Genomic DNA, 26,980 nt, shown 5'->3' with positions numbered 1-26,980 from the left:
ATAGACTAGTCGTCCTTCAAGACTCTCAAACGAAAAAGGACACATACCAAGCGATTGTATTCTATTCCAATGTCTTTGTAAAGATGCGTCTGGTCTACAAAAGCAAATTGAAATCTCGACGTATTTTCAAGCTTTAGAAATTTTCGAGAAACTGAATCTATCTTGATAAATAAGTCTATTCTCGTTCAATTATTGGAGAACTATGCACGCTATCAACGCACAAATGCTTCTTATCAAGAAGACATGTATCTTGTAGGTATTTATTTGGAAGGTAAGCTGTGAAAGAAAGAAAAACAAGAAAGTGTAGTGCTATGATACAGGGTACCATGGCTATCTTTATTCTATTCGAGCATATAATAGTATCTATATAGCTTCGCTTGTTTATGATATTTTCATTTCTCAAATACTTGAAGAGTTCGAAGTGTCTCTTGATAATCATCAGATTCTTCAAATTCTTTATAGTCTCAAAGCAACAAGTGCAAAATCACCTGCTTATGAATCATGTATCTTCTTTGATAGAGACATTATACAAATGTGGCCAAAGTAACTCGTCAAGCTGCCTTCAATAAAAAGGTAAAGGACACTAAATCCAAAATAAAGATAGCAGGAAATATAATGAACATGTAGATACTTATCAACATAATGAATTCCTTTTTTTTTTGTCATTGAGTATAGCCTTTGTGTTTCTTGTCATTAACTTTAGAAATAGTAGGTATCAATCTCTCTTTTTAGAAAGACGCGTTTGTAAACTATATTTGAGATAACTTACAGAGTTTTTTTTTTTTTTACATTGATGTAACTATACTTGCGCTTATTGTATCCAAAATGTTGTTTAATACAATGCTTTTGTTTCAGTGGTGAGTATAACAGCCTTATATCTCAAATGACTATAAGGTTCACATACAATTTTTCTTTTTTTCATGCATAGGGTACCATAATTAAAAAAAATAAGGGCGTTTCTTAAAGGAACACATGCAACTGGGCTACATGAAATAAACAAGGTTGTACACAAGCGCATTGTATCTCATATTTTTAAAAGAAAAAAGCCTTTTCTCTTCATCAAATGCGATTGTGTTCAAATGAAGCTATACAGAGCCAATCCAGATAACAAATACAGCAAAAAAAAATAAGCTGTGTGAATTATGGGGGGGGTTTTTTGTAATACAAGAGAGAGCATAGTAGCATTTTCACTGCGCATACTGAGATTGATGTATATGTATATAGAAGTCAATTCATGCATGTTTATCATCTGAAATTTATGTCCTTCGTTTCAACCCAACTTCCACTTTGACAATGTCTTGATTTTTACCAGACATATGTTATCCCACATTTAACGAAAAAGAACAAAACCATCAGCATCAGTGTTGCTGTTGCTCTCTCATTAGTTTATATGATACATGATCGAGTATTCAAACCTCCAAAGCATTTGCGCCATATACCTTATCAAAGGTATTTCTCTCTTGAGTTCTGTCTTTTCTGGTGAATCTCAGAAAGAGTGTGATTAACGTGTGATTATGCCTATGATTAATGCGAAAGAAGACATAATCTTTACTTGGTAAATAGAGATTCAGAGCAAGACAATCATTCATACTTTCGATAGAAATCCGCAGGTTTAGGCTGGGCTGTCTTTGTGTCTAATCCAGAAGCTGAAAAAACTGTTTTCTTTGATTCAGCTAGTTGAAAAGAAAAGAAAAACGACATCATCCTCATGACCGGTAGATACCTTTCCAAAATCAATACGTTCTGATCAACATCATTCTGTCTTTGGTAGACTTATTTTCGGACCCAACGTTGCCTTTTTGAATGATCCTCATTGGAAATTGCAAAGAAAAGTAGCGAATCCTGCTTTTCGTCGGTCCATGCCGGTCAACATGTTTGATCAATTGACCTTGACGCTTTTTGATACGATGGAGCAACAATGTAGTCGTACAGTTGATTTTGGAAAATTTGATGCACCGATGGACATTAGATACCATTGGAAAAGCAGTCTTTGGTAAAAGAAAAGAAAAAGATCATGATGTATGTGTATTGACTTTCTATATCAGGGCTTGATCTTAATGCACTTACGTAACAAGACAATGAATGGGTAACAGCGTATGGTACTATCATCAAAAACTCTCAAAAGTTGTTTTGTTTCATCTTTCGTACTTTTGATAACTATACCTCGCGTTAGTTAGTTCCTCATCGTCGTGAACTTCATCAAAAAGTGGACCATTCTCTCGATATGATTGATCAAATCATTATCAATAAAGGAGAACAGGTTGAAAAGGGGGATTTACAAAATACTTTTCTGGAAGAAAATGAAAAAGATTTGTTGACATTGATGATTGAAAGTGAAAAAAGAGGAGAAGGTGCCATGTCCAATGAAGAGCTCAAGGTATATATTTTTTTATGCGGATTTTCATAGATTCATAGAAGTTTTGTAGAGTAATGTTACTGTCTTTTTGTTAGCTGGTTATTATACGACAGCCAGCGCTCTTGCTTTTGCTGCTTATTAGTTAGCTGTGAATCCAGTAAGCTTAAAAAAAAAGAGGGAGTGAGAATATCAAGTAGTAATTGAAATGGATAGGATATTCAACAAAGGGCTAGAGAAAAAGCTATTCGTATACTTGACGATGAACCTGTAGATATCTTGCCAACATTAGAACAAACCAAAGAGTTTGTATACATCAATCAAGTGATTAAAGAGGTACCTCTGGTTTTATGGAATGCATACTCATATAGAATTATAGAAATTGCGTATTGCTGGTCCTACTTCTTGTATCGATGAACATGAGGCTACAAAAGATACAGTTTTGTCTAGTACGCCTATTCCAAAAGGCACGAATGAGGTTGCCGATCTTTTTGGTATTCACAATAGCAAGAAAGTCTGGGAGAACCTCAGTAAGTTTGATCCTGAGAGATTTGCGCAAGATGGGGAAGAACCAAACCATAGTATGTCTTGGGTTCCTTTCAGTAGTGACACTCGACAATGCATTGGCATGAATTTCAGTTTGTATGAACACCGGGTGCTTTTATCTATGCTTTGTAAGTAGATATATGATAAACACATAAGACTCATTTTATGTTAGTAAGAAAATATACATGGACATTGCCTGAAAATTCGATTCATAAACATGATGCTGTCACTGCAGAATTAATGGTAGTGGGCCCTGTCAATCTAGAACTGGATTTTGAAAAGAGATATTGAACATATATATATATATATATAATAAAAGGGCCATGTATACTTAGGAATATCACATTCAGTTACAACTAAATACTATAATCACAAGCTTTTCTTTTCCAACTGAAGATAAAGACAGAAACTATGCTCATCATACAAGTGTCTCATTTCAAACAAGGTTACACATCTATTAAACAAATACATGCAAAATGAGCTTGACACATCTTGCTTTCATTGGCTCATAAATAATAATAATAAAAATTCGTACTTTGTGTTTTCTCCTTTTTGGATATTTACTTTTTTTCTATGAGTGGCTTCTTTGGTTCTAATGAAGCAACTTCAAAGTGGGGAGGCTTGTTCAAACAAGCCATTTCAAATGTAGAAACCACATTTGACTCTTTACTTGAACAACAGGAACAGCCCAAGACAAATAAAGGTTTTTTTTTGTAAGTTGGTGTAAAGTTGCTCGACTGACTTGAATCATAGATACCGAGACAGAAACGTATGTTGATCCGATCAGTGGGATGGTCACCACAGTTGAACGACCTAAAAAACGACCTGTAACTAAAGAAACACTCAAAAAGCCAGAATCGCCTCAAAAAGTAGAGCCATACCAAAAAATCGAACCACCCAAAAAGATAGACTCACCTCGTTCAAGTGCAGATTTGTCAAGTCGATTAGCAGCTGTCATGGCAGACAAAAAGCCAAGTTCATCTGCTTCAAGTATTAAAAGTCTAGTCCAACAAGAGGACGAAACAGCACTTCCAAATCAGGAAATTATTAATCAAGCAGAACAAGAGACCCCTCAGCCTCTATCCAGTCTGACAAATGAAAACACGCTGGCTGTAACAGAGAAAGCCATCATGCAGGAAACTCCTGCGGAAGAAGAGAAGCCTGTAAAGGAAGACCATCATGAAAAAGAGACCAAACCTATTAAAGACGAAAAAGATAAAATTCTCGAACAAAGAGAGAACCAGCTTTTACAAGCCATGGAAACCATTGCTAAATTACATGACCAAATCCATCAAATCCAAGAAGATGCAGATCAAAAAGAATCTAAATTACAGCAAATTCAAGCAGAAAAAGACCAATTAGAACAGGATAACGCACAAGCAGGATCTGCTGCTCAACTTGCCAAAACTGTCAAAAGACTCGAGGCAAGTATGGAAGACCTCAAGAAACAAGTGACTGCAAAAGACGAGAAGATACAAGGCTTATTACAGGAAGGAGAAAAGCTGTCCAAAGTCGAACTGAAACACACAACAACCATTAAAAAACTACGAGCAGAAAAGACAGAAGCAGAGAAATCAGTACAAGAACTCACAAAGAAACTAGAAAAGGCTAACACAGACTTGTCCCAAGCATCACAAAAAGATACCAAACAAACAGAAACTGAGAAACGCTTGCAAGAGTCTGTCAAACTATTAAATGACTTGACTGAACAACAAACAAAACACATCAATAAACTAGAGTCTGAAAAAATGGCATTGCAGAAAACCCTGACAGAAACAGAAGCTACGCTTAAAAAGACAACAGATAGCATTGAAGAAGAGAAACATAAGGCTCAAGTAGAGGCTGAACAAGTCAATGCAGCTGCTTTGGAAAAAGAAATTAAGGCGAATGATCGATTACATAAGGAACTAACAAAGCAAAAAGAAGATGCTGATCAATTGGAAGCAAAGTTGCGAAAGGAAATAAGAGAGCTTCAGATTGCATTACAGACAGTAGAGGAACAAGCAGGCGTACGTGAAGACCGACTGAGAAAAGAAGTGGCAGATTTACAGTTGCGATTACAACAATCAGATAATAAGATGGATGAAATTACTGCGAGTGTGGATGAAGCAACTGCACCCTTGTTGCGACAGATTGAAGCATTGCAGACACAGCACGCTTTAGCCATCAAAAGTAGAGATCAAGCAGAACAGAGGTAAAATTGGACAATCTTGAGTACATGTCTATTTATGTCTGTGTAGAATTATCATACGTATGCAAACAGCTGAAGATGAGCGCAAAAAGGCACTAGAAAAAGATGAGAAATTACAACGAGAGATCAAAGACTTGAGACAACGCTTAGAGCAAACTGAATCTGAGCTAACGCAGCTTAAATCCCACATATCCACTCTAGAGGCTCAAATAGAAGCAGACACACTCATAAAAAAAGAACTGGAAGATCGTATTCAAACACTGAAAAGAGAAAAACAAGGACTGATTGATAAGGAAATGAAGGATCAAGAAGGACTCAAGACACAATACCAACGACTTATGAAAGAGAGATTAAACGAAGAACGCAAGCAATTTGAAATCAAACTGAAAGCAGTAACTGCATCTTCAGCAACACTCGGTATGGATTATGAAGAAATGCCCAGTCGAAAGAATCATAACAAAACACCTAGCATTAGCTCAACTCGATCCAGCCTTGACAGCAATTCAACTCTTCCTACAACTATCTTGGTTGAACGACTTCAGAGTAACATTCGACAACTCGAAAACCAAATAAGCTTCTATCAAACTCAACTATCAAGCTCTTCTCAATCTCGGGATGAACTGTCTGAAGAAGTCTTGAGCATGTCACAAGAAATTGAACAGCTTCGAAAAGAAGTCAAGCGTACTAAAGATTTAGAGACACAACATCAACAATTAGACAGCAGGTATCAAACCTTGTTGGAATTGTTGGGTGAGCGTACTGAGCAAGTGGAAGAGTTAAAAGCAGATCTTCAAGATGTGAAAGAAATGTATAAAAGTCAAATTATAGATCTTGTACAGAAATTAGATCAACTACGAAAGAAATAAAAGACAAGAGAGAGGAGGTCTTTTTTTTTTTTTACTTTGTAATCTTGAGTTTTTTATCATAAAGATAGTCTGTCATGGCCAACATGTTACTGACTTCTTCAGGTGTTGCTTCTCCATGCGCAGTCCATCGAACTTTACAATCTTGATCTACTAAGAATGCATATCCAATATACTGGTTTGTCATGTCCAAGTATTTTCTTGTTCTGCTGATGTCTTTAAGAATTAAACAATAGTTGTCTTTGCGTTCTTGTGGCAAATTCTTTCGAATACTGGGTACAAATGCTTTTAACAGTAATTGTTTCAACAGATTTTCTTGTACATTGACTTCTACTACTTGAACATCTTTGTTGTCCTTGTATTTCTGCATGAATGGCTTAATGAATGTTTCTACATGAGGCTATATACAATCAGTCTTTTGAACACAGAGGACAACATCGCTTACTTCACCAAATTTGGCATACACAAATGTCATGAGTGTAATCTTACCAACCAATTTCTCAGTTGTGTTGATCTTTTGGCTCGATAGATTTTGTGCTTCAAAGTTTGGCATGTAGCCTGCTTTTTCGGGTTTCACCAATTGTGTATTGGCAAAATACATCTTTCCACCATGTTGGCGCATCTCTATTGATTGATAAGTTCATCTGTTTCGTCGCGCATATGCTTACCATGTACATCAGCAAAATAAGACTTGGTAGCCTCTTCCACTCTATTGTTCATGTCAACCCTGTGTCCTTGGGTTAGGCAAACTTACAAGTGTCGGCGTTCAGCTGCATGAGCAGCAAATGCTTTTTCGTAATCAACAAAATCTCGAAGCTTTTGTTTGTTGCGTTGAATCCAGTTGTTATGATCAACAACAGGTGGATCTCGAACACCTAAAGAAGAAGGGGCACTACGAAAAGCACCATATCTCTCTGGCTTTTGTTGTTCTTGCTGTTGTTCGGGTGCTTCTGTGGTCAAAAAACGGTATTGGAATCCAGGTCTTTGTAAGCGACGAGGGGATATAATTCGGGTCGTGTTTCTCAACATGTTAAAGAACGAAAAAAGAAAGAAGGGGTGGCTGGTTTTAAATGCTTCAATTTGTGCAATTAAAAACCAGCCTGAGGAACTGTCAAAACAAAAGCATGAAATTACATATGAAAGTGTTGCTAGACTTATTGACGCATAGACATACCAATGACTGTAATTGAAGTAGTCTCTTTCTTATCTTTATACGCCTTGCTAGTTTCTTTTTTTATTATTTCTTCTTTCGTGTGCAGGTAGTGTGTATTTCATCTTTATTTATGGTAGGGTTGCCTCTCACTTGGCTGATCATCAAGTATGATGCTATACTATATCTCTGCCTTGATTGATTGGTGTTGTATGAACTCAAGAGAGTATATAGGAATGCATTTTAGAAGCAGCCTTGTGTCTATTGACATTGATGTTGTCTGAGAAGAGAGAGTGGGGGAACAAGGAAAGTAAAGACCTGTCTCTGATTAGAATTTTTGTCTATTCATGACACTTCTAGTATAAGCAAGTAATGATATAAGTTTAGTAACAATTGTTTGCCCTAAAATCCTAATTGTGTTGATATGAATAAAGCCTATACGTGACTCTATATTTTATGATTCTCTGTGATACACACTCGATGACAGCATCGTTTGACATATTTATTTCCTTTTTTTTTTTTCCCTTTAGCCTTATGCAATTCTTTCAAAGTACTGTATTTCTTTGCCGATCTCGCTTTTCTCTTTCACCTTTACGATGCAAACGACGTTTTTATACCTCACCTTCTAGTATACCAGCTTCTCTTTTGAATTCATCACGACGAGTACTTGCTGTGCCCGCCAAGATGAATGAAATGAAGCTTCGATGTAATCCCTGTCTTTTTGTATTTCTTCTTTATTTATCTTCTTTCTGTTAGGCACCGAGTTTGACAAGAAAGGCGCAGTCAAGACAACAGCAGGCGAGTTTCTTAAATCCGATTTCTGTCAACAGCATTCCCTTTTACCTCGCGATCTGCGTACGATCGATACATATTCTGTCTATCAAAAACCCACGATCCTTGTACGTCCTGAAGCTGTCTTGGTCAATATAGCGCATTTGAAAGCCTTGATCAAATGTGATGCGGTTGTCTTGTTTGATACGTTTGGATCAGCGGATAGTTACAATCAAAGTATATTTATCTATGACTTGCAAGAAAGACTGAAATCACAAAAAGATGGTTTACCATTTGAATTTAGGTAAGGAGATATCCATGGTATATATGTGATGTAACACCATGATCAGAGCTTTAGAAGCTATCTTGATTTCTGTCACATCATCATTACAATCCGAATTAGACATTTTAGAAGGGCCTGTGAATAAACTGTTGGGGGATATCGAAGATTTAGCGGATATTGAAGAATCCATGCACGGTGATAAACTAAGAGACTTGTTACAATACTCTAAAAAGCTATCCAAGTTTGAACAAGATGCACTTTCAATTCGAGATGTGCTTGAAGAAGTATTGGATAATGGTAATATCACATTACTTTTTTTTTTCAACCAAGAATCTCATCATCTTTTATATATGTATATATATATAGATGATGATTTGGCTGCCATGTATTTATCAGACAAGAAGCAAGGCAAATACAGAGCACCTTCAGACCATGAAGAAATTGAATTGTTATTAGAAGCTTATTATAAACAAACAGAAGAAATAGCAGCCAAAGCAGAAACACTTAGACAACATATGCGTTCAACAGAGGAGATTATTCAGTTAATTTTGGATGTGTCTCGTAATTCATTGATGTGGTATGATATTCGATTGACAATCTTGACACTCTCTGCCAGTGTAGTGAGTGGATTTGGGGCTATTTTTGGTATGAACCTCAAGAATTATTTTGAAGACGATCCCTATGCCTTTGGATTTGTATCTGGCTTAGCACTGATGTCTGGTGTAGGTGCATTTGCCATTGCTGTAAGAAGGTTAAGAAGGGTTTCGAAATTAAAGCTTTAATAATAATAATAATAATAATAATAACAATAAACCCATGAATTAAATGGTAGCATGTCTTACAACCAAGACAGGACAAGGACATTCCTTTAAGCAAGTGTCAGAGACAGAACCCAAAAAGACACTCTTGACTGCACCTAATCCTCTTGATCCCATAATCAACAGATCAACCTTATGTGCTTCTGTATAACGAGGAATCAATGTCTTTGCCTCACCCCAGAGGATATGTTCTTCACTTGAGATGTTCAGTTGACGAAGACGAGCAGACATGTCTTCCAGACGTTGACGGGCTGTTTGACCTTGAGGATGATTTTCGGTTTCTTTCAGGGCTTCTTCTACTTTTGTGGCTGTGGTAGAGAGCATAGGTAAATCATCATTGTCTTTGTGATGGCCACTTCCACTGGAGAGTCTTCGGACACTTGGAAAGACACCTCCATTGGATTTCTCGTTGCGATGAACAGCCGAGAGTAAAATGATATGGTCACTATCAGGGCGAATGATGTTCTTGACAGACCAGTCAAATAACTTACGGGCATCATCACTACCATCATAAGCAATAGCAACACGGCGTTTTTCAGTAATAGAGACAGACATTATTTGAAAAAAGAAAAAGAAGAGGAAAAAAATATGCGGAACACAACAGAATTTTCGAAAGCTTCTTTTATAGACAAAATCAAAAAAAAAAAAAAAAAAAAAAAAAAAATTCATGCAACATGAAAGAACTGGTTTATATTAAAATAAGCTATAAATGAAGCATAGAATGTACATTATTCTTTTTTATTATTATTGTTCTTTATCTTTAGATGTTACAATTCAAGTTTCAATTCTTTCAGTTTGATGGTATATGTCAAACAGTAGCATTGACACTATGTCCACTCATGGGAAAGTTCGATGGTATTGAGCCCATTTGTTATTCGCGGAACGTAGAAATGGCTGGTTTACTCGTATTTCAACCAGGTAATTTCCCTATAAAAAAAAACACAAGATTAATTTATTTTATCAGCAACATTAATGATGGATATTGTGGCTCTATGTATGACAAGTATTATGATTTATCATGTCAAGACGAAATACACCGCCGTAGGTAAATGAAAGAAATAAAAAAATCATGCTATTCTACACACGCCATCTATTGAACGGTTACCAAAAATAGGCCGAAAGGAAATCGCCATGTTTTTTCAGTTATATTTGGTCACTGTATTTTTAGAGATGTTGTTGATCACGAATATCATTCCGACTGCTTCTATTCTTTATCCCGTAAAGTCAGATTTGTATATATATATATATATATATATGCTATTGTATGATTTATATAGATATATTTATTTATTTATCTAGTTTTTTACAGCAGCGCATTTAGGCTTATTGAGTGCGTCATTTTGGTGTCTTTTATTAAATGGATTTGTGGGATTTCAATTTGCAGAAGATGGGACACCAATCAGTTTATGGGTAATTTCTCACACCACTTTATCACAAAAAGTCAGCCGACAGACTAACCATGGTGTTTTACATAGTCTATTCGCATCAGCACATTTCTGGTGTTCTTTCTGGTTGGGTTTATAGCCATGGCCACTTTTCATAATGTGGGTCCATTTAGTTATATGTCGCCCTCTGAATTATGGGTTGTTTATTTTATTGTGAATGGATCCATGTTTCTTATTTACACTGTATCCCAAATCATATTGGTCACACATACCTTGGATGATCGATGGCCATTGGGTGATATTTTATTTGGCGTCTTATTCTTTGTGTCTGGTTTAGTGGTCATGCATGTCTTTTCAGTCTCGTTATGCGAACAAGTAAAGCATTATTTAGATGGTTTATTCTTTGGCAGTATGTTTAACTTGTTGTCTGTCATGATGATCTATAAATATTGGGATTCAATCACAAAAGAAGATTTGGAGTTCTCTATTGACTCGAAACACCAAACAGCTCGTTGGGAGATGCAAGCATTGTTACAAAAAGAGGAAGAAAAATAAAAGTACCGCTAGATCACAAGCATTTAGACCAATAGTATCTGTCACACCATTTTTTTTTTTTTTTTTTTTTTTTTAATGTGAACTTGACATCCCATATAAAAAGCAGGGTGGGATTTTGATCTTTTTTTTTTTTTTTTTTCTTTTTTAATTTTCTTCTATTATTAAAATGACAGTGATGCGACATATACGATCTCTTATAAGAGAAGTACCTTCTCCAAAGAAATCAACAGACACTAAATCAAGGCGAAAATCTCTGACAGTGACTATCAGTAAAGATCCTCCTGCTATTGTCTATTTTCAAAAAGACACACTTGAAGATACATTTGAATGTATTTTTGATCCTCAAGTACATCATGATGAAGAAAAAGACCACCCTGATCTGTTCCAAAAAAGACACTCAAGAGATCCTCTAAAACCATGGCAAAGACCACCTTATGTGGATCTTAAACCAACCTTATTTAGTCGTTTCAAGTCTACTTTTAAAAACAATCATACAGTGCTACAACACTAGTCATACCCTCTCCCTCTTTATTATTAAAATTATTTATTGAATTCGAAATGGGATCAATGCAGCGGGACAAAGTAAACAAGGACTGCTTATTTATTTTTTTTAAAATACTTTGTGTTCCTCTAAACAAGGCATCCTGACATTTTATTTTTTTATTTTTTATTTCTTTTATTTTCATATCGATATAGTAAGTTCAATACAACCCAACGTTTATTTCTTAACTGTGTTATCAAACAAAAAGAAACTTTATACCCCCCTTTACATTGAGATAAAATACATGATAGCCATTGTGCCTAAACAAGAACAAGAGAATACACCTTCTTTTCAGCCTTCTCTTATAGACAGTAGTAGCAGTAGTGCCAGTAGTGAGGAACCATTAACACCCATACCCAACACAGAGAACGCGTTACAAATCAAAGAAGAGGAGCATGATAAGCCACCTATGATACCAGAAGGCAACCGTTGGTGTCAACGATGTGGTACTATAGAAACACCGCGTTGGCGATATGGTCCAGCTGGTTCTTCAACGTAAGTACAATGTCCTTTTTTTTTATGCAAGTGTCTTATAGGATTAGATTATGTAATGCATGTCATTTGCGATGGAAAAATCAAGGTAGACCTGCTGAAGGGTATAGTTCAACTACATTTCCTCCTCCTCATTATTCGCCATCTTGTTTAAAACGAAAACGATCCCTAAAATCAACCGTCAAATCAAAAAAGATCAAAACAGAAGGCATGGATCTCAACCTGTTATCTTCAGACAAGTGCGCCTGTTGTCTCAAGACAGAGACACCTACATGGCGTAAAGGACCATCAGGCAAGACGTAAGTCATACAAGCACAGATTGTTGGGGGATTGATATTCATGACTTAGACTCTGTAATGCATGTGGCCTTAAATGGGCAAAAGAAGATACAGCCAAACCTGCTTCTTCGTTATCCTCTTCTTTCTCATCTCTATCTATCTCTAAACGAGTCCTGCTTCATCATAAAAAACATTACATTCAACACGGTCTCTATTCAGAAGAAACGCGACTGGGACATGCGAAACAACCTTTTTCGTTTCCTTTGCCTATCCATCAAGGTGAATTCATTCTTTCTAAACTCGTCCATTTTGAATTACCAGCCGATATTCTTCAAGAACGTGAATTGGGCCTCATCAAGGGTCTACAACAACGTATGCCTTCATTCACCCGTATTCGATCCAATATATTTGTTGAACGCAAACCTCAGACGAGTGTGGAGCCTGTCGTGTGTCACTGTGTTAAACCAGCCAATGACCAACCAGGTTGTGGTGATGATTGTATTAACCGTATGTTGTTCTATGAATGTGACCCTAAGACGTGTCCCTGTGGCGACCAATGCACCAACCAACGATTTCAGCGTAAAGAAAGAAAAAAGGAACTACAGATCTTTCAGACCAAGAATCGTGGCTGGGGTCTGCGTAGTATGGTGGATATCAAAAAAGGTGATTTGGTGATTGAGTACCGAGGCGAGATCATTTCCCATCAACTATGTGAAGAACGCATGTGTACCATCTATGTGAACGAAAAGAACTTTTACTTTTTAGACTATTGTAATGGTGAAGTGATTGATGCTTGTTATAAAGGAACAGAAGCCAGGTTTATTAACCACAGTTGTGATCCTAACTGTCACATTGAGAAATGGTAATTATGCTTTATGTGTATATCGTTTCATTCATCTCTTCTTCGTTTGATAGGTCGCTGCGTGGTGAATCTCATTTTGGTGTGTTTGCTTCAAGAGATATTCCAGCTCTTTCAGAATTATTTTATGATTATAATTTCTCTACATTTAATGGTTCAGTGGAGAGTCAACAGCCATGCTATTGTGGTGCTGTCAAATGTAGAGGCACAATAGGAAGAAAAGCATCTTCGAAAAAAAAATTATCTTAAATAAACTGCTTACGATAAAAATTCTCTTTTTTTTTTTATTATTATTATTTTTGTTATGTCATACGAAGAAGAGAACTTGAGTGGATCTGAACATGACTTTGGAGATCTGTTTGGTTCTGAAGATGAAGCATCTGATATTGATGACGGACGTTCTCCTTCACCTGTTCAACCACCATTGCCTGTGAACAATACACTTGATAACTTGTTTGGTAGTGATGACGAGTCTGAACAAGAAGAAGAAGAAGAACAACAACAACAACAACAACAACAAGAGGAAGAAGAAGAAGAAAAAGAGGAGGATGAAAGACAGATGAAGAGACAAAGAAGGTAATCCCATCATATTATCAGATTTGTATTCATATAATTATAGTACACGTATAGCATCTTCAGACGATGAACACCATGATCAAGATTATGATCAGCCTTCAAGTAGAAAACAACGCGTCGAAGTCGCGTTAGAAATGCCTCAACTATCAATACCATACAGCGATAATGATAAAGTAAGAGATCCATTCCAAATCAAGTGCTGATGTATGTATAGTATTACCTTGCTAAATTGCCCCGTTTCTTGGACATTGAAATGAATCCATTTGTGCCTGACGAATTCCAGATACAAGTACCCGAAGGATTGACAGAAGCACAAGAACAAGAAGCCATTCGTGAACAAATTGAAAATACGATTCGTTGGAAGCGAGTACAAGGACAAGATGGCAGAGAGGTGAGTTTAGTGTCCAGAAACAATGACTTATGTGCGTTAGTCTATGACATCCAATGCTCATTTGGTAGAATGGGAAGATGGTAAATTATCACTGATGTTAGGTGATGAATGTTTTGATGTCAGCAGTAAACCAGTGGGTGCACATGAACATGCTTATCTATTGGCCCATCAAACAGATTCAGGTGCTTTGGAGAGTCAAACTGAATTCACCCATCATATCACTTTCAGACCCAGTGGATTGAAAAGTGACACCCACCGTCATTTAACAGCACAAATTGCAGATAAACAGATCAAGAAGAACAAGACCAAGATGTTCTTTACTGAAAAGGACCCTGAATTAATGAAACAAGAACTGGAAACACAAGAAAATGAAAGACTCAAGGCACAAAAGAAACTTGAATTGCAGCGCAGAAAGGCAGATATGCGATTTGGGGATGTTTCTTTACGTCGTCAGCGTGATTTTGGGGAATATGAGACAACAGATTATCAACGCACTCAGACCCATAGTCGACAAGATCGTTATGAAGATGATTTTGTAGTGGATGATGATGATTATGATGAAGAGGAAGAAAGATCAAGAGAAGATAGATTAGCACAAGTGAAGCATACAGGCATGGATAGATATAAGCGTGCTCGACACAGTGAAGAGGAAGAGGAAGAGGAAGAAGAGGAAGATGAAGAAGAGGAAGATGAAGAAGTGGTTATTCGAAGACATAAGCGCAGTCGTATGCTTAGTGATGAAGACGACGAATAAAAATAATAATAATAAAAATGGGCTTTCTTTAATCTTTTTCTTTGGGGCTTAAACAAAGATCAATCAGTGTTGATTGTGTTGCCTTAAAGATGGCTGGTTTAGACTGAGTAGATAATGAATTCAATGCCTATCATCATATTCAGCATAAAGCGTGTTTATAGCATAAAACAAACCTTGATCCATGAATAATGACATTCAAAGTCAAGACATTGGATTTTGATAGGGCGTGTAGGTGTCTTGATCATTAAGTTAGGTGGCATAGAGGCTCCTCTTGGATCATTCAAGACACGATAAGACTCAATAAAACCTAAAAAAAAGAATGAATCATCTTCATTGAATGAAGCCTGTTTCTTTACCACTCTTAACTTGAGATTGACTGGTGGCACTTGGTTCTGATAGACTCCAATACAATGTATATGTATAAGGATTGATCCAAAAGAATCGACGATGCTTCTTTTCAGAAATACCTGTGCCTACCATTTTACGCTTGTATTTATACATCCAATTACCTATCATAGACCGTGTCAATGCTGCTGAGACACCTTGGACTTGTTGGTTGGATAAAGGTTCAAGTAATAAGTCAAGACTCGATCTGGCTTCAAAGTCTAATGTGGAGATAAGCGACTGCTGTTGAATGGATTCATCGTCTTCTGCTTTGGAAGACGAGTATATGTAACTCTCGGGTTCTTTGATCAAAATACCAAAATGACCTGAAGTCACGGATGGAAACACAGTCTGCTCTTCTGGGTGGTTTGTAAATGAATGAAGTTGAGTCGATTCAAGTTGAATAGGCTTGTGGAGTTGAGGACTTGTTTGACATGACATATCACTGGTAATTACGCCTGAATCCAAGGAAGTTGTACTGGGCTGTTCGAGTGACATCATGGGCTTTTCATGAGGGACAACTGGGTTGCGTTGTTGACAAGAAGGCTTTAATGGCATAACCAATGTGCTTTGAATAGGGTCTTTGATGGGTACTACTTGCATGACTTGTTGTTTTGGTATGTCTTGTTTGGATGCTTCTAATTCAATTCGCATGAAGCTCTGTTTGTCTTGTTCCATTCCATTCATTGAATGTCCCAATTCATCTGATAGTGATTTGCATGGCTTTTGATAAGGAGTCCATCGTCGTTCATTTCTTTTGGTCTTGTTGATCGTGGGCGATGAAGGCGATACTGGTAAACTTTTGCCGCAATGGTGTTCGATGATTTCCTGTGCTTCTCTTAATAGTTTATCCACCTCTATTCGTTCTTGTCTTTCTTGATCTATTTTTGCTTGCATTGTTTGGATAATGTCATGAGCTTGTTCAAGTGAGGCCTTGAGTACTTGCGCCTCCAATAGATGTTCATTTCGCTGTATTTGCGGTGAACGTATCTTTAGAGTGGGCAACGTAGGATGTTGTTGTGTCAAAGACTCTTTCAGGTTTGTTATAGGCTGCAAGACAACACATGTCGACTCTTGTTCTTCCTTTTGCTGAACCAAGGCATGTTGTAGTTCTTTCAGTACTTGTTCTTTCTCTTGACGTTGTGTAAACATCATTTTTTTATACATCATGATTTCTTGCTCATATTGCTGTTTGGTCATTTTCAATTCATTGTCTCGCACTGCTTTTAATTGTTCTAGTTCACTGCTTAGTTTCTTTTCTTGTTGACAAAGCCGTGTCTGTTCTGAACTCGACTTAGCCAACTGCTGTGACAAATCATGTATTTTCTGTAATAAATCTTGGTTTTGTACTTCTAAATTCCAAATGTCATCTTTGTATCTTTCTGTAACGTCAAAATCATTTAACAAAAAAAAAACATCCGAATAAAAGAAGCACAGTTACCTTCTGCTTTGATTTTGGTGTTTATTAAGGTATGAATCTCCTGTTGTTTATCTGCAATTTCTATCTTGAGGGATGTAAGGGCATGATCTTCTCCTTTAAGGAGATTCTCTTTGTGAGCAAATGAATGGTGTTTTAATTTAGGTGTAGGTCGTTTAAAAAACACAGGTTCTTGTCCATGAGAGACATAGTCAGCAGAAGTATGCGATTCAGGTGACTCAAGGCTGTTATTCTCTATGGATGTCTATAGATAGATAAATAATGAGTGTATGAAGCTATCCATTTTTCTTTATTTATTTATTACCAAAACTATCTCATACGGTGATATAGTATCCTATTACCGGGAAGGAGAAGTTATAGGAGTTCAACTTGTTATGACTTACCTTTTTTATAATCAAAAGAGGAGAAGAAGACATAAGAGAAAAAGAAAGTAAAAGATATCGGAAATAATGCATGATTTTTATTTAACCTCTGATAAAAATGGCACCCGTCTTGTCAGTCTTGACACTCTTGTCAATATGATCTAATCCAAGCATATCACCCGTATGGTAAGGATGTGAATAAAAGAGTGGTTTATCCTCATCGCCTTCAACAAGAGTCGCTTGTTCTTCATCATCAGCCACAATAAACAGCTTAACTTTGGCCCATTCTTTATCGTCAAGACCAGTACGTGCTTGAAGTCTCTTTTTGTTTCAACTAAAGGTTCATTCTACAAAAAAAAAAAAATGAGATGAGATGAGCTTATATTGGTTGTTGTTCATTACCTCTTTCATTACAAATTTGAATGGCACAGAATGAGTACGATGGATCGTACGTTGGAAATGAAAGACATGAATAATGCCATCTGTCTCAATATTAGCATGGAGTTCTTCATCGGGAATCTTTTCAGCATAGACTTTGATAGTGGGTTTTGTGGCCACAGCATGACGCCATGTCTTGTCATCGTATTCATTGTCAAACTTGCCATCCATCTCATCAAACACACGAATATGATCTAATTCCTGTGTGCCAAATTGGATACCCTTTTCTATCAAAATAGCCTTGAGGTCATTGACACCACTGTCTTTAGGGATCAAGATGTCCAACACCTGAGTGTCTTTCAAAGTGGGTGCACACACAGTCACTGTCACAGGACATTTGCTTTCCATCTCCTCTAGGCTGACATTGAGTTTCTCATACACTAACCGAGGGCGTTGATGGTGATGATTCAAGTTTTGGAACAATTTACCCAACTTGAGACCAGCAAATCGTTTCTGAGGCAAATGCTTCAGCCCTTGATGACGAGCATAAGGATTGATCAAGCGCAACTTGTCACTGTCGACACCTAATTCTTTGCCTACCACATGAGCTACTTTTTCATAGTCCATGTCTTCATGTAATGTCAATTCGAATTCAGGCGAATCTTGATCATACGTGTTGGGCACAAAATGAACCACGATCTTGCCGAGCTCATAAGCCATGAAACGGTCCACAGTAGCCTTGGCTTCTTTTTGTTCCAACAGGGCTGCTTCTTCAGCAGACAACTGACGTTGAATACAGAGAATGTCACCGTCTTGAAGTTCAGCTTGCGTAAATGTCTGGTGAATTTCGACAAGGTCAATCATGGTCGATTTGATTTCTTCATAGAGCAAAACAGATTCTGTAGGGGACATGCCAGCCATTTGCTTAAGGTCGTCCATGATCGTATGAACCTTGGCATCTTTACGACAATAGATGTGGCCAATACCATGGACATCTTGGTATTCAGGTCGAAAGAGTTTGATGAAGATCAAGATCACATCGGCTGAATTGGGTGGAGGAGGGAATACGGCTTGGCCGTTTTCATCGTGCAGTGTAGCGCGCTCAAGATACAGTCTTAAGTTAGGTTGAGTAGGAGCATATTTGGTACGAATATCATCTACAGCTATAAAACAGATTCAGTGTCAATAGAGGCAGGATAAATGCATAGTTAGATACTTGCGTAAAGCATGATCTTCTTCCAAAATGGGCATATCAATACGAACTGTTCTGTTCTGTCGATTGACCATAATCCAGAATCTAAATTCAGAAGGCTTCAGCTGAATTTTCTCTGCCATCTCTTGCTTGAATTCACCAAATGTCTGTGCCTTTCTGACCTTATAGACATGCACATCATTCTCCTTTTCATCAAAATTGGCAAAATCAAACGATGTATTGGCTCTAAAGGTATCATCATCTGCAATCAAAGCCTTGATATACAAGTGCTGTTCTTCTTTCTCTTTGCGTCTTAATTCACGAAGACGTTCTTCTGTCTGAATACGCTCTGCTACATGAGCAGGAATGTCTGCTTCTGTTACAGGAGCAAGCACTTGGTCTAACAAACTCTCGCGGACATAGACTAACATGTAAGCATTCGTGAATCGGTTCATGGGGCGACCATGAGGACGAATGTTGGCAAGTCCTGGGTGTTCTCCACCAAAGTTATCTTCAAGTACTTCTCGCATGCTACAGGGCACAACTCGGTCATCATCAAACTTGAACCATTTACCGTCTTTTTCTGGCTTGACAAAAGCGAAATAGTGACCACCACTTAAATCACCACAATGAACCAAGACACTAATGGATATCAGTCACTGTTCTACTTGTGTCGTTCTTACCCATGAAGAGCATATTTATGGCTCATGGACTTGTCTGCGGTGTCACTTAAATAAGGCTCAAGATCAATATGGGTAGGGAATTCATGACGGTCGTTGATCTACCAGAGATGAATAGAAAGCACAAGATGTAGACAGCTTACCTTGACCATCATGTCTCTCATCATATCATATTCAAAACGCTTCAATTGTAAGTGCAAGACAGGTGGAAAACTCTCAAAGATGACACCCTTTTTAGCATCTTGCAGACCATACCCTTCTGCCATATATTTGTTGTCGCCCTCAAGTGTTTCTTCAGTAATATAATCTTGAAAAGATTCTTCAAGATTCTTGCATCCCTTGACATTGAGTTGAATATCATAATAATCTTCAGATCTTGAGGATTCATAATCAACATTGATACACTTGATATAACTCTTCATTCTACCGACAAACAGATTCTTGATGGCTCCATCAGCAGGTGTATCCTTCATCTTTGTTTCCAGACTGTCTTGAAGCACACGGTTAAATTCTTGCACATCATGTTGTCGAAAAGCTTCTAATGAATCCCAGCCAAAACTCTTGGTCAATTCAGTGGTACCGACAGGTTCAGAACTATATTGTAAGTTATAGAAACAACGCTGTAATGCAAGAGCAACACTCTTAGAAGGCTCGTCATGCTCCGTGGGGATCTGGAAGACTGCCTTTCGAAACGAATTGGTAAAATAGAGCGATTGAAAAAGAGAATTCATGTAACATGTTGCACCTTGATTCTGTAGTCCAACATAACCCGTCTGTTTCTTGGAATTATAGTTGACAAAGTTATGCCAAAGCACACCTGTGGCATCCTTGACAACCCGAATGATGGTAGTGATGCGAATAGCGTCATTTTCAAGCAAACTATGAGGACCAGCCAAGCTTTCGAGTGTAATGAAACGAGTAAACCCCCAATCCGATTCATCTGATGTGAAACGATGTTGAGCTTGATGAACTTGGTGCCTGGTAGGTTCAGAGGGTCTAGACAAAAGAATCACAAATTGAGCACAGGCATATTCTTCTGGGTTTTCTTTTGCATTGGACAAATCCAAATAGATAGAAGCATATTCGTTTTGATGGTTTCCACCAGGAAACAAGAGGATGTTCCTACATGCTATGATTAGCTTCTACCTGAGTATACATCAATGTTATACCAATCATGACCGCCTGCTTTCATGACAGGACCAATAACGCGTTGATCTAATTGACTCCAGTGTTCAATATCCCAATGAAAGCATTTTGTCTCGATAATGTCTTCTTCTAAAGGTGCAAGTTCCTTGTTTGCAATATATTCAACTAGATAATATAATGTGAACATTTTATTTTATCTTACTATACATACAATCATCCAATACAGAATAACTAGGTGTAGGCTCTACTTCTGACATTGGGCGGTCTGTATCAAACGTAGGCACAGGTGGAAGAGGAGGCGACTGGTCTTCAAGTTGTTGGTCCAGCTGTGGTTGTTGTTGTTGTTGACGTTGCTCTTCATCCTATAAACCAAGTTTAGATAAGTAAGTGACAAAGTTGATTTACCATTTCTTTTATGTATTGGAGAAAAAAAAAAAGAAAATTAGCGTGTACACGACAACAGTATACATCGGAGTCTAAATGAAGACGTCACATCCTCTTCATGCGAATGTAAAGATACTTTTATTTATTATTACAATTCGTCATGATCCATTGGTTTTTCAGTGATTTTTAACTCTGACTTGTAAGGCCATGCTTGAACACGGCCAGAACCAATTTGGTTAATCCAAGCCAACAAATTCTTTTCGTTCCAAGAGCCAATATAGTTTCTATAGAGTTGTTTACTAGGATGCAAAAAGAAGAGTAAAGGAGAATCTTGAGAGAGTTGTAAGTCTTGAATGATGGATTGAGATTGATCTGCATGAATCCAACCGAGTTGGAATTCAAAGGCTTCAGAAGGTATAATTTTCTCTTTCAACGTATTTAATGTGCCCACTGTTTCTTGCTTGTCGTCTTCGTTTGTAATAGCAACAACACATATTGTGTTTGGACTTGATTTCAAACAAGATTTAGAAAAGACATGATCGTTTTCAAAAGCAGTCACTATTCAATCTATGAGGTTTTGTGCCTTTTTTCTTTTTTGAACTTACCTGGTTTGAGCTGCTTGATCTTCTTTGGTTGTTCTAGAGGAGGTTGTTCTTGTGAAGAAGGAGACGCGTACTTTTGCATAAAACTCTTAAGGTTTTGATGGTTTAATTTACCATCAAATTTGACAGGACCATGCTCAGGTGAAATGACAAGTAAAGTAGGGAAGGATTGAATACCAAATTCAGCTACAATGTTCTTTTCTGAACTCTTGACTTCACCTACTAATATACTGTCCTTGAAATCAACAGATAATGCTTTGTATAAAGGTGTTGTTGTAGGCTTGTTAGTAAAAAGTAAAGCCTTTGGTAATGTTTCGTTCTAAATAAGAGATTAAATATATAAAAATGCATGAATCACACCTATTTTTTTTTTTTAATTTTTTTACCTTGGTAGCTAAAAAGTTGTCTAAAGAAATACTCTTTTTAGATTTGACATCTTTTTCGTTCCATTTCACAAACAAGACATTGGAAGGTTGGTATGATAATAAATGGTCTACAATTGACTTTGCATCTCGAGCCCCCTGATAATCTAAAAAAAAAAAAAAAAAAAAAAAAAAAAAAAAAAAAAAAAAAAGTCAATCATGACAACCTATGCTTTTCTCAAGGTTTTACCTGAAGCGGGTTTCGTGAGCTCCCCTGTACGCTTATTCTTCTTTAATTCTGGACTAAACACTTTAATGGTAGGGAATCCCTTAATGTCATATTGACCACAAAGACCCTTATTGGCATCTTCATCACAATTGATGGCTGCCACAGAGACAAGGCCCTTTAGGTTACTAGCCGCTCTTTTCCATTCAGGTGCTAATCGTTGACAATGGCCACACCAAGGTGCATAGAATTCAACAGCAACAAGATGCTACATTTGAATCAGTTCATCTTGGTCAATTTCAAGATCAACTTACTTTGGTATCCAAAACAGACGATTTAAAGTTACGAGGTGTCAATTCAATCACATCATCTTTGGGACCATAAAATGCATGTGTCAATGCAAGATTGGCCCACACAGTCAACAAAGCTGTACTCAAGAAAGACGTCTTCATTGTTAAAAAGTCAAAAAGAAAGAAAGAAAGAAACAAAAGAAACAGATATATATATATATATATATACTTCATTTAATATCAGCCCATGCTGACTTGGTTCTTCATTATTGGCTGCCAAATAGTACATGTTACACTACTTTTGCATATTGTACATCTCAACAAATTTAGGGTACACGCTATTAAATATGTTCCAGCATACTTCTACTTGTGCAGCATGAAATACATTCAGATTAAGTACGAGCACTTGTTCTATCTGTTCTTTTTCTGAAGGATGGGAGCTACTACTACCACTGAATGTTTTTCGTATGGTCGTACCAGCATTTGGATCCAATTCAGGCTGCTGTTTATATAGACTCAAAAAGACTTGATCAATCATATGCCGTGCTCTGTAAGAGATATTGACCTGTGCCGGTGAATCTTCTCGAATAAACGATTCATACAAGGCCACACAATCCGGATACAGTTTGATCGGTATAGGAGCGGATAAAAACTCGTCTGAATTCATCCATGCGGGATGGATCATGGATGAACTCGACATACGTTTGACCCAATGGATAGCCGAATGACGTTCAGTGATCGATTCTCGACATTTCCTGAGTAACTGTAGATAGGTTTCATAAAACAAGACGTTTTCTGAACTAAAGTCTCGAATAGCCAAGTCTTGAAGTTGGTGCAGTATTTCGGGGTGGGCCATGGCGTGTTCAAGCGATGCAATCGATAGTTCTGGTATAAAAGGAGAGCCTTGGTCTTCTAAGCATGTCTGTCTTTTTTCTCTAGGTCGGAATAGGTGTCGAACCTGATGGACTGTCTTGTTCCAATACTTGTTGTCTGCCAAAAAGAACTGCATCACAGGCAGTACAACGGAGATAAAGTGAGCAACCACAGTGAAATACACAGCCCAATCACCAGGACTATAGGTCTTGCTGGCATACAACTCAATTGGCCTCGAGGCTCGATCAAACCCAAACCATACGACCAAGAGTATAAAGAACGGTATGGCAATAATGGCATGGACCCATATTTCTGTTCGAATCCCATGCGTATCTGCAGTATGTCTCAGGTACCATAGTAAAAAGGGGGATAAGATGCAAATAAAGATAGCAAAGAACCCAATCAATAAACCAATACCCCATTGAATTCTGCAATCGTCTTTGGTGATAGCCACCATATCTGATGGTATCGCAACAATAAAGATAATACAGAGCGTGCCACTGTAAATCACATAGGGTAATGCCAGCATAAATCCTCGATTTCGTTGACGGTTCATGTAGTATTGATACTCTGTCTTGTCCACCTTGTCTCTTTTAGCACACTTGACTCGCATTTGATTGAGTTCAAATAGAAATCGTAGCCGAAATGCTCGTATACAAAATGCAAACATCCAAGTGTAAAATCCAATCAAGACACCCCATAAAACCAACTGACAGCCTATGGTGTAATTAAACGCTTCTGCAAAAAGAATAGTGGTACTAAAGATAAGGTGTCCAATGGCACCCATGATAGTAGCAAGTACAGAACGTTGTTGTAGTTTGTGTCGTAAACATGCTTTCTTTAAGGAAAGGTCTTTAGGTGTATGTTTGGCACAATAAACAAATAAAAGAGTAGTAAGAAAAATACAGAATGCATTCAGAATCCCCACAGACAGATAAATTCTTCCTCCTACGATTTGATGATAATCAAACATGCATTTTGCGACTGATGCATTATAGTTTGCAGATAAGAATTGAGGGTTACTACAATCTGGTATGGGTTCTGTACAATAAAACATAATGAAGCATAAAAATAAAAGAAAGCGCATTTTTATTGTGTGTGTAAATGTGTCTTGATTGGCTGTCATTCAGACAAATCAGTTTATTTTCTCTCAGGTTTTAATGACAGCTGATGGAGAAGAACGCTTCTCTTTCTATTTTATCTGTTATGTTTGAGAATAACAAGATGAAGGGAAAAAGATACTTTTTTTTTCTTTCTTTTCAAGATTCCATAGAGACTTATGTATGTCTTCATATAGAGAAAACATAGTGAGCCTATCCCAAGCAACACTTGTTAGATTAGCATGAACTGAGTGTAACACTGTTTTGTTTGGCACTTTGCCACAGCCTTGTCTCGGTCTCTGGCAACCCTAATCGTTTAGTTGAAGAGTTTCATTGATGAATTAAAATAGAGCATTTTGGATTTTTATGCAAGTCTCAAGATCATAATCTATACATTGTTTGACACAGCTAAATTTGTAATTCAGGCGGGTTTTTAAGATCACATTAAAATTTCTTGTGTCTTAGTAGAATAAACTCAATAAAACTTCATCTTACTCAAAGTATCATCCCGTTTATTGTGTATATTTAGTCTGTATATTTACTACAAGTGTCTATTTAACTCACTAAACACTTGTTTTAATCTTGAAAAGACATGAAATTTAACCTTCCGATTCCCTTGTTTGAATTTACTATGTTTGTGCGTACATATAGTTCTTCCAGAAATTGTTGTCGCACAAAGATGTCGCATTTTGTATATTTTGCACTATAATTTTTCAACGTTTACGACATTATTTCTTGGAAACACTGTACAAAAACATATTGATGCAAAAATAGAGCGTCTTGAAAAAGTTAAAAAATCGTCATGTTGCTTTTATGGTACCTTTACAAATCATCAATTCTCATTTTTCTGCAATTGGTAGTCGATAGAGACATTGTAGACATAACATGTCTTAATATTAATTGTTCCTCTAGATTCATAGAATACACTCAAAGTGTTGGATTTGAAGAAGTACTATAAAAAGTATATACCATAGCTTAAAAACAAAAAACACGTTTTTGTGGCATAGCTCAGTATTTTACTAGTAAACATATTGCGTTTTTTATATCATTAGATACGCCAAACAAACATCTACTAACTTAATAAATGTATTTGATAAATCTTCGTTTTCGGATGCTTTTTACCCATTTTTTCTTTTAAATTTCGGTTTTTTTTTTTTTTTTTTTTTTTTTTTTTTTTTTTTTTTTTTTTTTTTTTTTTTTTGTATTGAATGAAGTTTTATTTGTACATAGAGTGAAGTAACTTGCCATATAATTATCATTTTTTACTAACTATTTTACTGTTTTCTTCTTCATTTTTGAAATCTTTAGTATTTCTTTAGTGATTCTTTCGGAAATTTTTTTAGGGTCAAAAGGCACTCCATGGAAATGATATTGGAAATGGCGACACCAAATTGATCGAATAATTGTCGCAAAGAAGTAATATATGTTGATATTTACATCTAAGTTGTAGATGAGATATCTCGAAAGTCTAAGATTTTTAAGGTCTTGTAATACTCTATCTGTATTAATTTCGGTTGGGTAGCCAGGGAACTTATTGAATACATCTTGCCAAATCATTGCCTTATTTCCATAAGATATTAGCAGATGTTTGGCGTCTTCTGTTTGGTTCTAACTGACACATCGATCGTTCTCGATGCCTTTTATTCGTTTTTCGTGTAGGAATTGCTTGCTAGGGATTCTGTTATGTAGAATATTGAGCCAAATGTTTCTTGTAGAATGATGCATTGGTACTGTGTAGAATTGCTTCCATTGACATGGTTTGATGTTATCATTGAAGTCGTTTGGCTTTTTTAAAAGAATGTTTTCAAGCAGTATTCTTCGGAAGCCTTGGTTGTTTAGGCGGAGAATCGCTTTGTTGTCATGTTATAATTCCTTCAAAACCCAGGGATTGTTGAGACTCTCTTTCATTGTCTTTTTCAATATATCGTAGAAAGTACTACTTTAATTGTAATTCGTTGCTAGAAGTGTGTTTCTTTAATTTGGATAGTATTGCTGCTCTACTCCATTCATTTCTGCTTTTGAAAGAAATCCAATGAATGTCAGCTCAGGGTTGTCTTCCCAATCTTTGCAAACAGCTGAAAGTGATAGAGTCATACAATTGATTGCTGATAATGATATTTGGGATTCGTTTTTTGGTCTACAGGACTTTTGCAATACATCCATTGTTTCAAAAATCAATCTAAATGCACCGTCTTTGTTTAGGAATGTTTTACATCTAGAGTCAGATAAGAGCATAATAGATTTGAGGCTTGGGTTATTCGTTTTGACTTGAAGAGCATATACCATTATATAATACAGGTACTTTGGGATTCGGTTGAGTTGCTCATAGTTGAGCAGAGCTTCGATATATCTCTTCTGTAGAAATCCCTGTTGGATAAGCAAGTTTAATAGTCCCAGACCTCCTTTAGCCTTAGGCAGGCAAAAGACATCCTTTTGGATTTGCAATTTCTTCTCGTCGACTATATACTGGTAAATAAGTGAGTTCAAGGTCGAAAGTATAGCTTTGGGTAGTAGTGTCAATCTGAGCACATGCCATAGTTTGGAAAGTATTATTGTGTTGGCTATATTTGCCCTCCCGTACATAGAAATATCTCTTGTTTTGAAAAAGGCCACTTGAACTCTAATTCTTCCAATCATTTCGGCCACAAACACATCTATCTGTTGTTTTGTTACATAAATTGGGTATCCCAGTTATTGGATATAGTCGTCAATGTTGTAGTCGTACCATTTCATGCGTTACTCGATGTACGTTTTCAA

The 26,980-nt window shown here is 36.9% G+C and overlaps 12 protein-coding genes across 12 annotated transcripts; 6 read left to right on the top strand and 6 right to left on the bottom strand.

The window, feature by feature from the left end:
• Positions 1-2,082: 2,082 nt before the first annotated feature.
• On the top strand, positions 2,083-3,279 carry B0P05DRAFT_600227 (cytochrome P450; the record flags this gene model as incomplete). The annotated part of the gene is made up of 6 exons (XM_051583223.1): positions 2,083-2,094; positions 2,174-2,377; positions 2,499-2,513; positions 2,570-2,689; positions 2,733-3,027; positions 3,072-3,279. 6 exons carry the CDS (start codon positions 2,083-2,085, stop codon positions 3,188-3,190), a joined length of 765 nt encoding a protein of 254 aa, XP_051430386.1. The 3' UTR covers positions 3,191-3,279.
• A 1,843-nt stretch (positions 3,280-5,122) lies between these two features.
• On the top strand, positions 5,123-5,956 carry B0P05DRAFT_479386 (TATA element modulatory factor 1 TATA binding-domain-containing protein; the record flags this gene model as incomplete). Its single annotated transcript, XM_051575065.1, has 2 exons — positions 5,123-5,482; positions 5,540-5,956. Coding segments are annotated over 2 exons (777 nt in total), but the record flags the coding sequence as incomplete, so codon positions are not given.
• Positions 5,957-5,979: 23 nt separating this feature from the next.
• Positions 5,980-7,040, bottom strand: B0P05DRAFT_560915 (ATPase assembly factor ATP10). Its single transcript, XM_051580432.1, has 4 exons — positions 6,708-7,040; positions 6,622-6,662; positions 6,399-6,577; positions 5,980-6,353 (listed from the first exon to the last, which is right to left on the bottom strand). The coding sequence occupies exons 1-4, from the start codon at positions 6,980-6,982 to the stop codon at positions 5,988-5,990; spliced, it is 861 nt and encodes a 286-aa protein (XP_051430384.1). The 5' UTR covers positions 6,983-7,040; the 3' UTR covers positions 5,980-5,987.
• Positions 7,041-7,615: 575 nt separating this feature from the next.
• On the top strand, positions 7,616-8,984 carry B0P05DRAFT_560911 (uncharacterized protein). The gene is made up of 4 exons (XM_051580431.1): positions 7,616-7,809; positions 7,860-8,178; positions 8,225-8,454; positions 8,524-8,984. The coding sequence occupies exons 1-4, from the start codon at positions 7,638-7,640 to the stop codon at positions 8,937-8,939; spliced, it is 1,137 nt and encodes a 378-aa protein (XP_051430383.1). The 5' UTR covers positions 7,616-7,637; the 3' UTR covers positions 8,940-8,984.
• On the bottom strand, positions 8,915-9,562 carry B0P05DRAFT_560910 (uncharacterized protein). The gene has a single exon (XM_051580430.1). It carries the CDS (start codon positions 9,528-9,530, stop codon positions 8,979-8,981), a length of 552 nt encoding a protein of 183 aa, XP_051430382.1. The 5' UTR covers positions 9,531-9,562; the 3' UTR covers positions 8,915-8,978.
• Positions 9,563-9,715: 153 nt separating this feature from the next.
• On the top strand, positions 9,716-10,960 carry B0P05DRAFT_560908 (chitin synthase III catalytic subunit). Its single transcript, XM_051580429.1, has 5 exons — positions 9,716-9,893; positions 9,940-10,020; positions 10,090-10,193; positions 10,275-10,385; positions 10,451-10,960. Exons 1-5 carry the CDS (start codon positions 9,740-9,742, stop codon positions 10,913-10,915), a joined length of 915 nt encoding a protein of 304 aa, XP_051430381.1. The 5' UTR covers positions 9,716-9,739; the 3' UTR covers positions 10,916-10,960.
• Positions 10,961-11,674: 714 nt separating this feature from the next.
• B0P05DRAFT_560897 (uncharacterized protein) lies at positions 11,675-13,355 on the top strand. Its single transcript, XM_051580428.1, has 3 exons — positions 11,675-12,247; positions 12,297-13,088; positions 13,142-13,355. The coding sequence occupies exons 1-3, from the start codon at positions 11,976-11,978 to the stop codon at positions 13,332-13,334; spliced, it is 1,257 nt and encodes a 418-aa protein (XP_051430380.1). The 5' UTR covers positions 11,675-11,975; the 3' UTR covers positions 13,335-13,355.
• A 34-nt stretch (positions 13,356-13,389) lies between these two features.
• Positions 13,390-14,806, top strand: B0P05DRAFT_479340 (Leo1-like protein-domain-containing protein; the record flags this gene model as incomplete). Its single annotated transcript, XM_051575064.1, has 4 exons — positions 13,390-13,661; positions 13,705-13,834; positions 13,876-14,052; positions 14,093-14,806. 4 exons carry the CDS (start codon positions 13,390-13,392, stop codon positions 14,804-14,806), a joined length of 1,293 nt encoding a protein of 430 aa, XP_051430379.1.
• Positions 14,807-14,831: 25 nt separating this feature from the next.
• B0P05DRAFT_560889 (meiotic cell cortex C-terminal pleckstrin homology-domain-containing protein) lies at positions 14,832-17,137 on the bottom strand. Its single transcript, XM_051580427.1, has 5 exons — positions 17,012-17,137; positions 16,933-16,962; positions 16,632-16,872; positions 14,980-16,572; positions 14,832-14,933 (listed from the first exon to the last, which is right to left on the bottom strand). The coding sequence occupies exons 1-4, from the start codon at positions 17,081-17,083 to the stop codon at positions 15,137-15,139; spliced, it is 1,779 nt and encodes a 592-aa protein (XP_051430378.1). The 5' UTR covers positions 17,084-17,137; the 3' UTR covers positions 14,832-14,933; positions 14,980-15,136.
• Positions 17,067-20,794, bottom strand: B0P05DRAFT_560885 (uncharacterized protein; the record flags this gene model as incomplete). Its single annotated transcript, XM_051580426.1, has 9 exons — positions 17,067-17,260; positions 17,299-17,337; positions 17,393-18,531; positions 18,589-19,202; positions 19,244-19,341; positions 19,384-20,362; positions 20,410-20,551; positions 20,598-20,748; positions 20,792-20,794. The coding sequence occupies 9 exons, from the start codon at positions 20,792-20,794 to the stop codon at positions 17,093-17,095; spliced, it is 3,333 nt and encodes a 1,110-aa protein (XP_051430377.1). The 3' UTR covers positions 17,067-17,092.
• Positions 20,795-20,873: 79 nt separating this feature from the next.
• Positions 20,874-22,412, bottom strand: B0P05DRAFT_627093 (uncharacterized protein; the record flags this gene model as incomplete). Its single annotated transcript, XM_051583475.1, has 5 exons — positions 20,874-21,328; positions 21,376-21,691; positions 21,759-21,901; positions 21,985-22,228; positions 22,275-22,412. 5 exons carry the CDS (start codon positions 22,410-22,412, stop codon positions 20,919-20,921), a joined length of 1,251 nt encoding a protein of 416 aa, XP_051430376.1. The 3' UTR covers positions 20,874-20,918.
• A 133-nt stretch (positions 22,413-22,545) lies between these two features.
• On the bottom strand, positions 22,546-24,180 carry B0P05DRAFT_591503 (uncharacterized protein; the record flags this gene model as incomplete). The annotated part of the gene is made up of 1 exon (XM_051582910.1): positions 22,546-24,180. The coding sequence occupies one exon, from the start codon at positions 24,178-24,180 to the stop codon at positions 22,546-22,548; it is 1,635 nt and encodes a 544-aa protein (XP_051430375.1).
• Positions 24,181-26,980: the final 2,800 nt, after the last annotated feature.

The sequence above is a fragment of the Gilbertella persicaria genome (assembly GCF_025201335.1).
Source record: "Gilbertella persicaria strain CBS 190.32 chromosome Unknown B0P05scaffold_59, whole genome shotgun sequence".
In the NCBI taxonomy this organism is placed as follows: Eukaryota; Fungi; Mucoromycota; class Mucoromycetes; order Mucorales; family Choanephoraceae; genus Gilbertella; species Gilbertella persicaria.
This window is presented reverse-complemented; position numbering and strand designations above follow the sequence as displayed.

What these genes read in the sequence shown, in the direction of transcription:
- B0P05DRAFT_560908 (XM_051580429.1), top strand. Translation starts at nt 9,740, where the DNA reads ATGTTACAATTCAAGTTTCAATTCTTTCAGTTTGATGGTATATGTCAA. An exon ending in TTTACTCGTATTTCAACCAG is followed by an intron (nt 9,894 to 9,939) that starts GTAATTTCCCTA and finishes TTATTTTATCAG; the next exon opens with CAACATTAATGATGGATATT. An exon ending in GGACACCAATCAGTTTATGG is followed by an intron (nt 10,386 to 10,450) that starts GTAATTTCTCAC and finishes TGTTTTACATAG; the next exon opens with TCTATTCGCATCAGCACATT.
- B0P05DRAFT_560911 (XM_051580431.1), top strand. Translation starts at nt 7,638, where the DNA reads ATGCAATTCTTTCAAAGTACTGTATTTCTTTGCCGATCTCGCTTTTCT. An exon ending in GGTTTACCATTTGAATTTAG is followed by an intron (nt 8,179 to 8,224) that starts GTAAGGAGATAT and finishes CACCATGATCAG; the next exon opens with AGCTTTAGAAGCTATCTTGA. An exon ending in TGAAGAAGTATTGGATAATG is followed by an intron (nt 8,455 to 8,523) that starts GTAATATCACAT and finishes ATATATATATAG; the next exon opens with ATGATGATTTGGCTGCCATG.
- B0P05DRAFT_560910 (XM_051580430.1), bottom strand. Translation starts at nt 9,530, where the DNA reads ATGTCTGTCTCTATTACTGAAAAACGCCGTGTTGCTATTGCTTATGAT.
- B0P05DRAFT_560889 (XM_051580427.1), bottom strand. Translation starts at nt 17,083, where the DNA reads ATGCATTATTTCCGATATCTTTTACTTTCTTTTTCTCTTATGTCTTCT. An exon ending in CTCTTTTGATTATAAAAAAG is followed by an intron (nt 16,963 to 17,011) that starts GTAAGTCATAAC and finishes TCCCGGTAATAG; the next exon opens with GATACTATATCACCGTATGA. An exon ending in CACCAAAATCAAAGCAGAAG is followed by an intron (nt 16,573 to 16,631) that starts GTAACTGTGCTT and finishes TTGACGTTACAG; the next exon opens with AAAGATACAAAGATGACATT.
- B0P05DRAFT_560915 (XM_051580432.1), bottom strand. Translation starts at nt 6,982, where the DNA reads ATGTTGAGAAACACGACCCGAATTATATCCCCTCGTCGCTTACAAAGA. An exon ending in TTATTTTGCTGATGTACATG is followed by an intron (nt 6,578 to 6,621) that starts GTAAGCATATGC and finishes ATCAATCAATAG; the next exon opens with AGATGCGCCAACATGGTGGA. An exon ending in TGTATGCCAAATTTGGTGAA is followed by an intron (nt 6,354 to 6,398) that starts GTAAGCGATGTT and finishes GATTGTATATAG; the next exon opens with CCTCATGTAGAAACATTCAT.
- B0P05DRAFT_560897 (XM_051580428.1), top strand. Translation starts at nt 11,976, where the DNA reads ATGCAAGTGTCTTATAGGATTAGATTATGTAATGCATGTCATTTGCGA. An exon ending in AAAGGACCATCAGGCAAGAC is followed by an intron (nt 12,248 to 12,296) that starts GTAAGTCATACA and finishes TTCATGACTTAG; the next exon opens with ACTCTGTAATGCATGTGGCC. An exon ending in AACTGTCACATTGAGAAATG is followed by an intron (nt 13,089 to 13,141) that starts GTAATTATGCTT and finishes TTCGTTTGATAG; the next exon opens with GTCGCTGCGTGGTGAATCTC.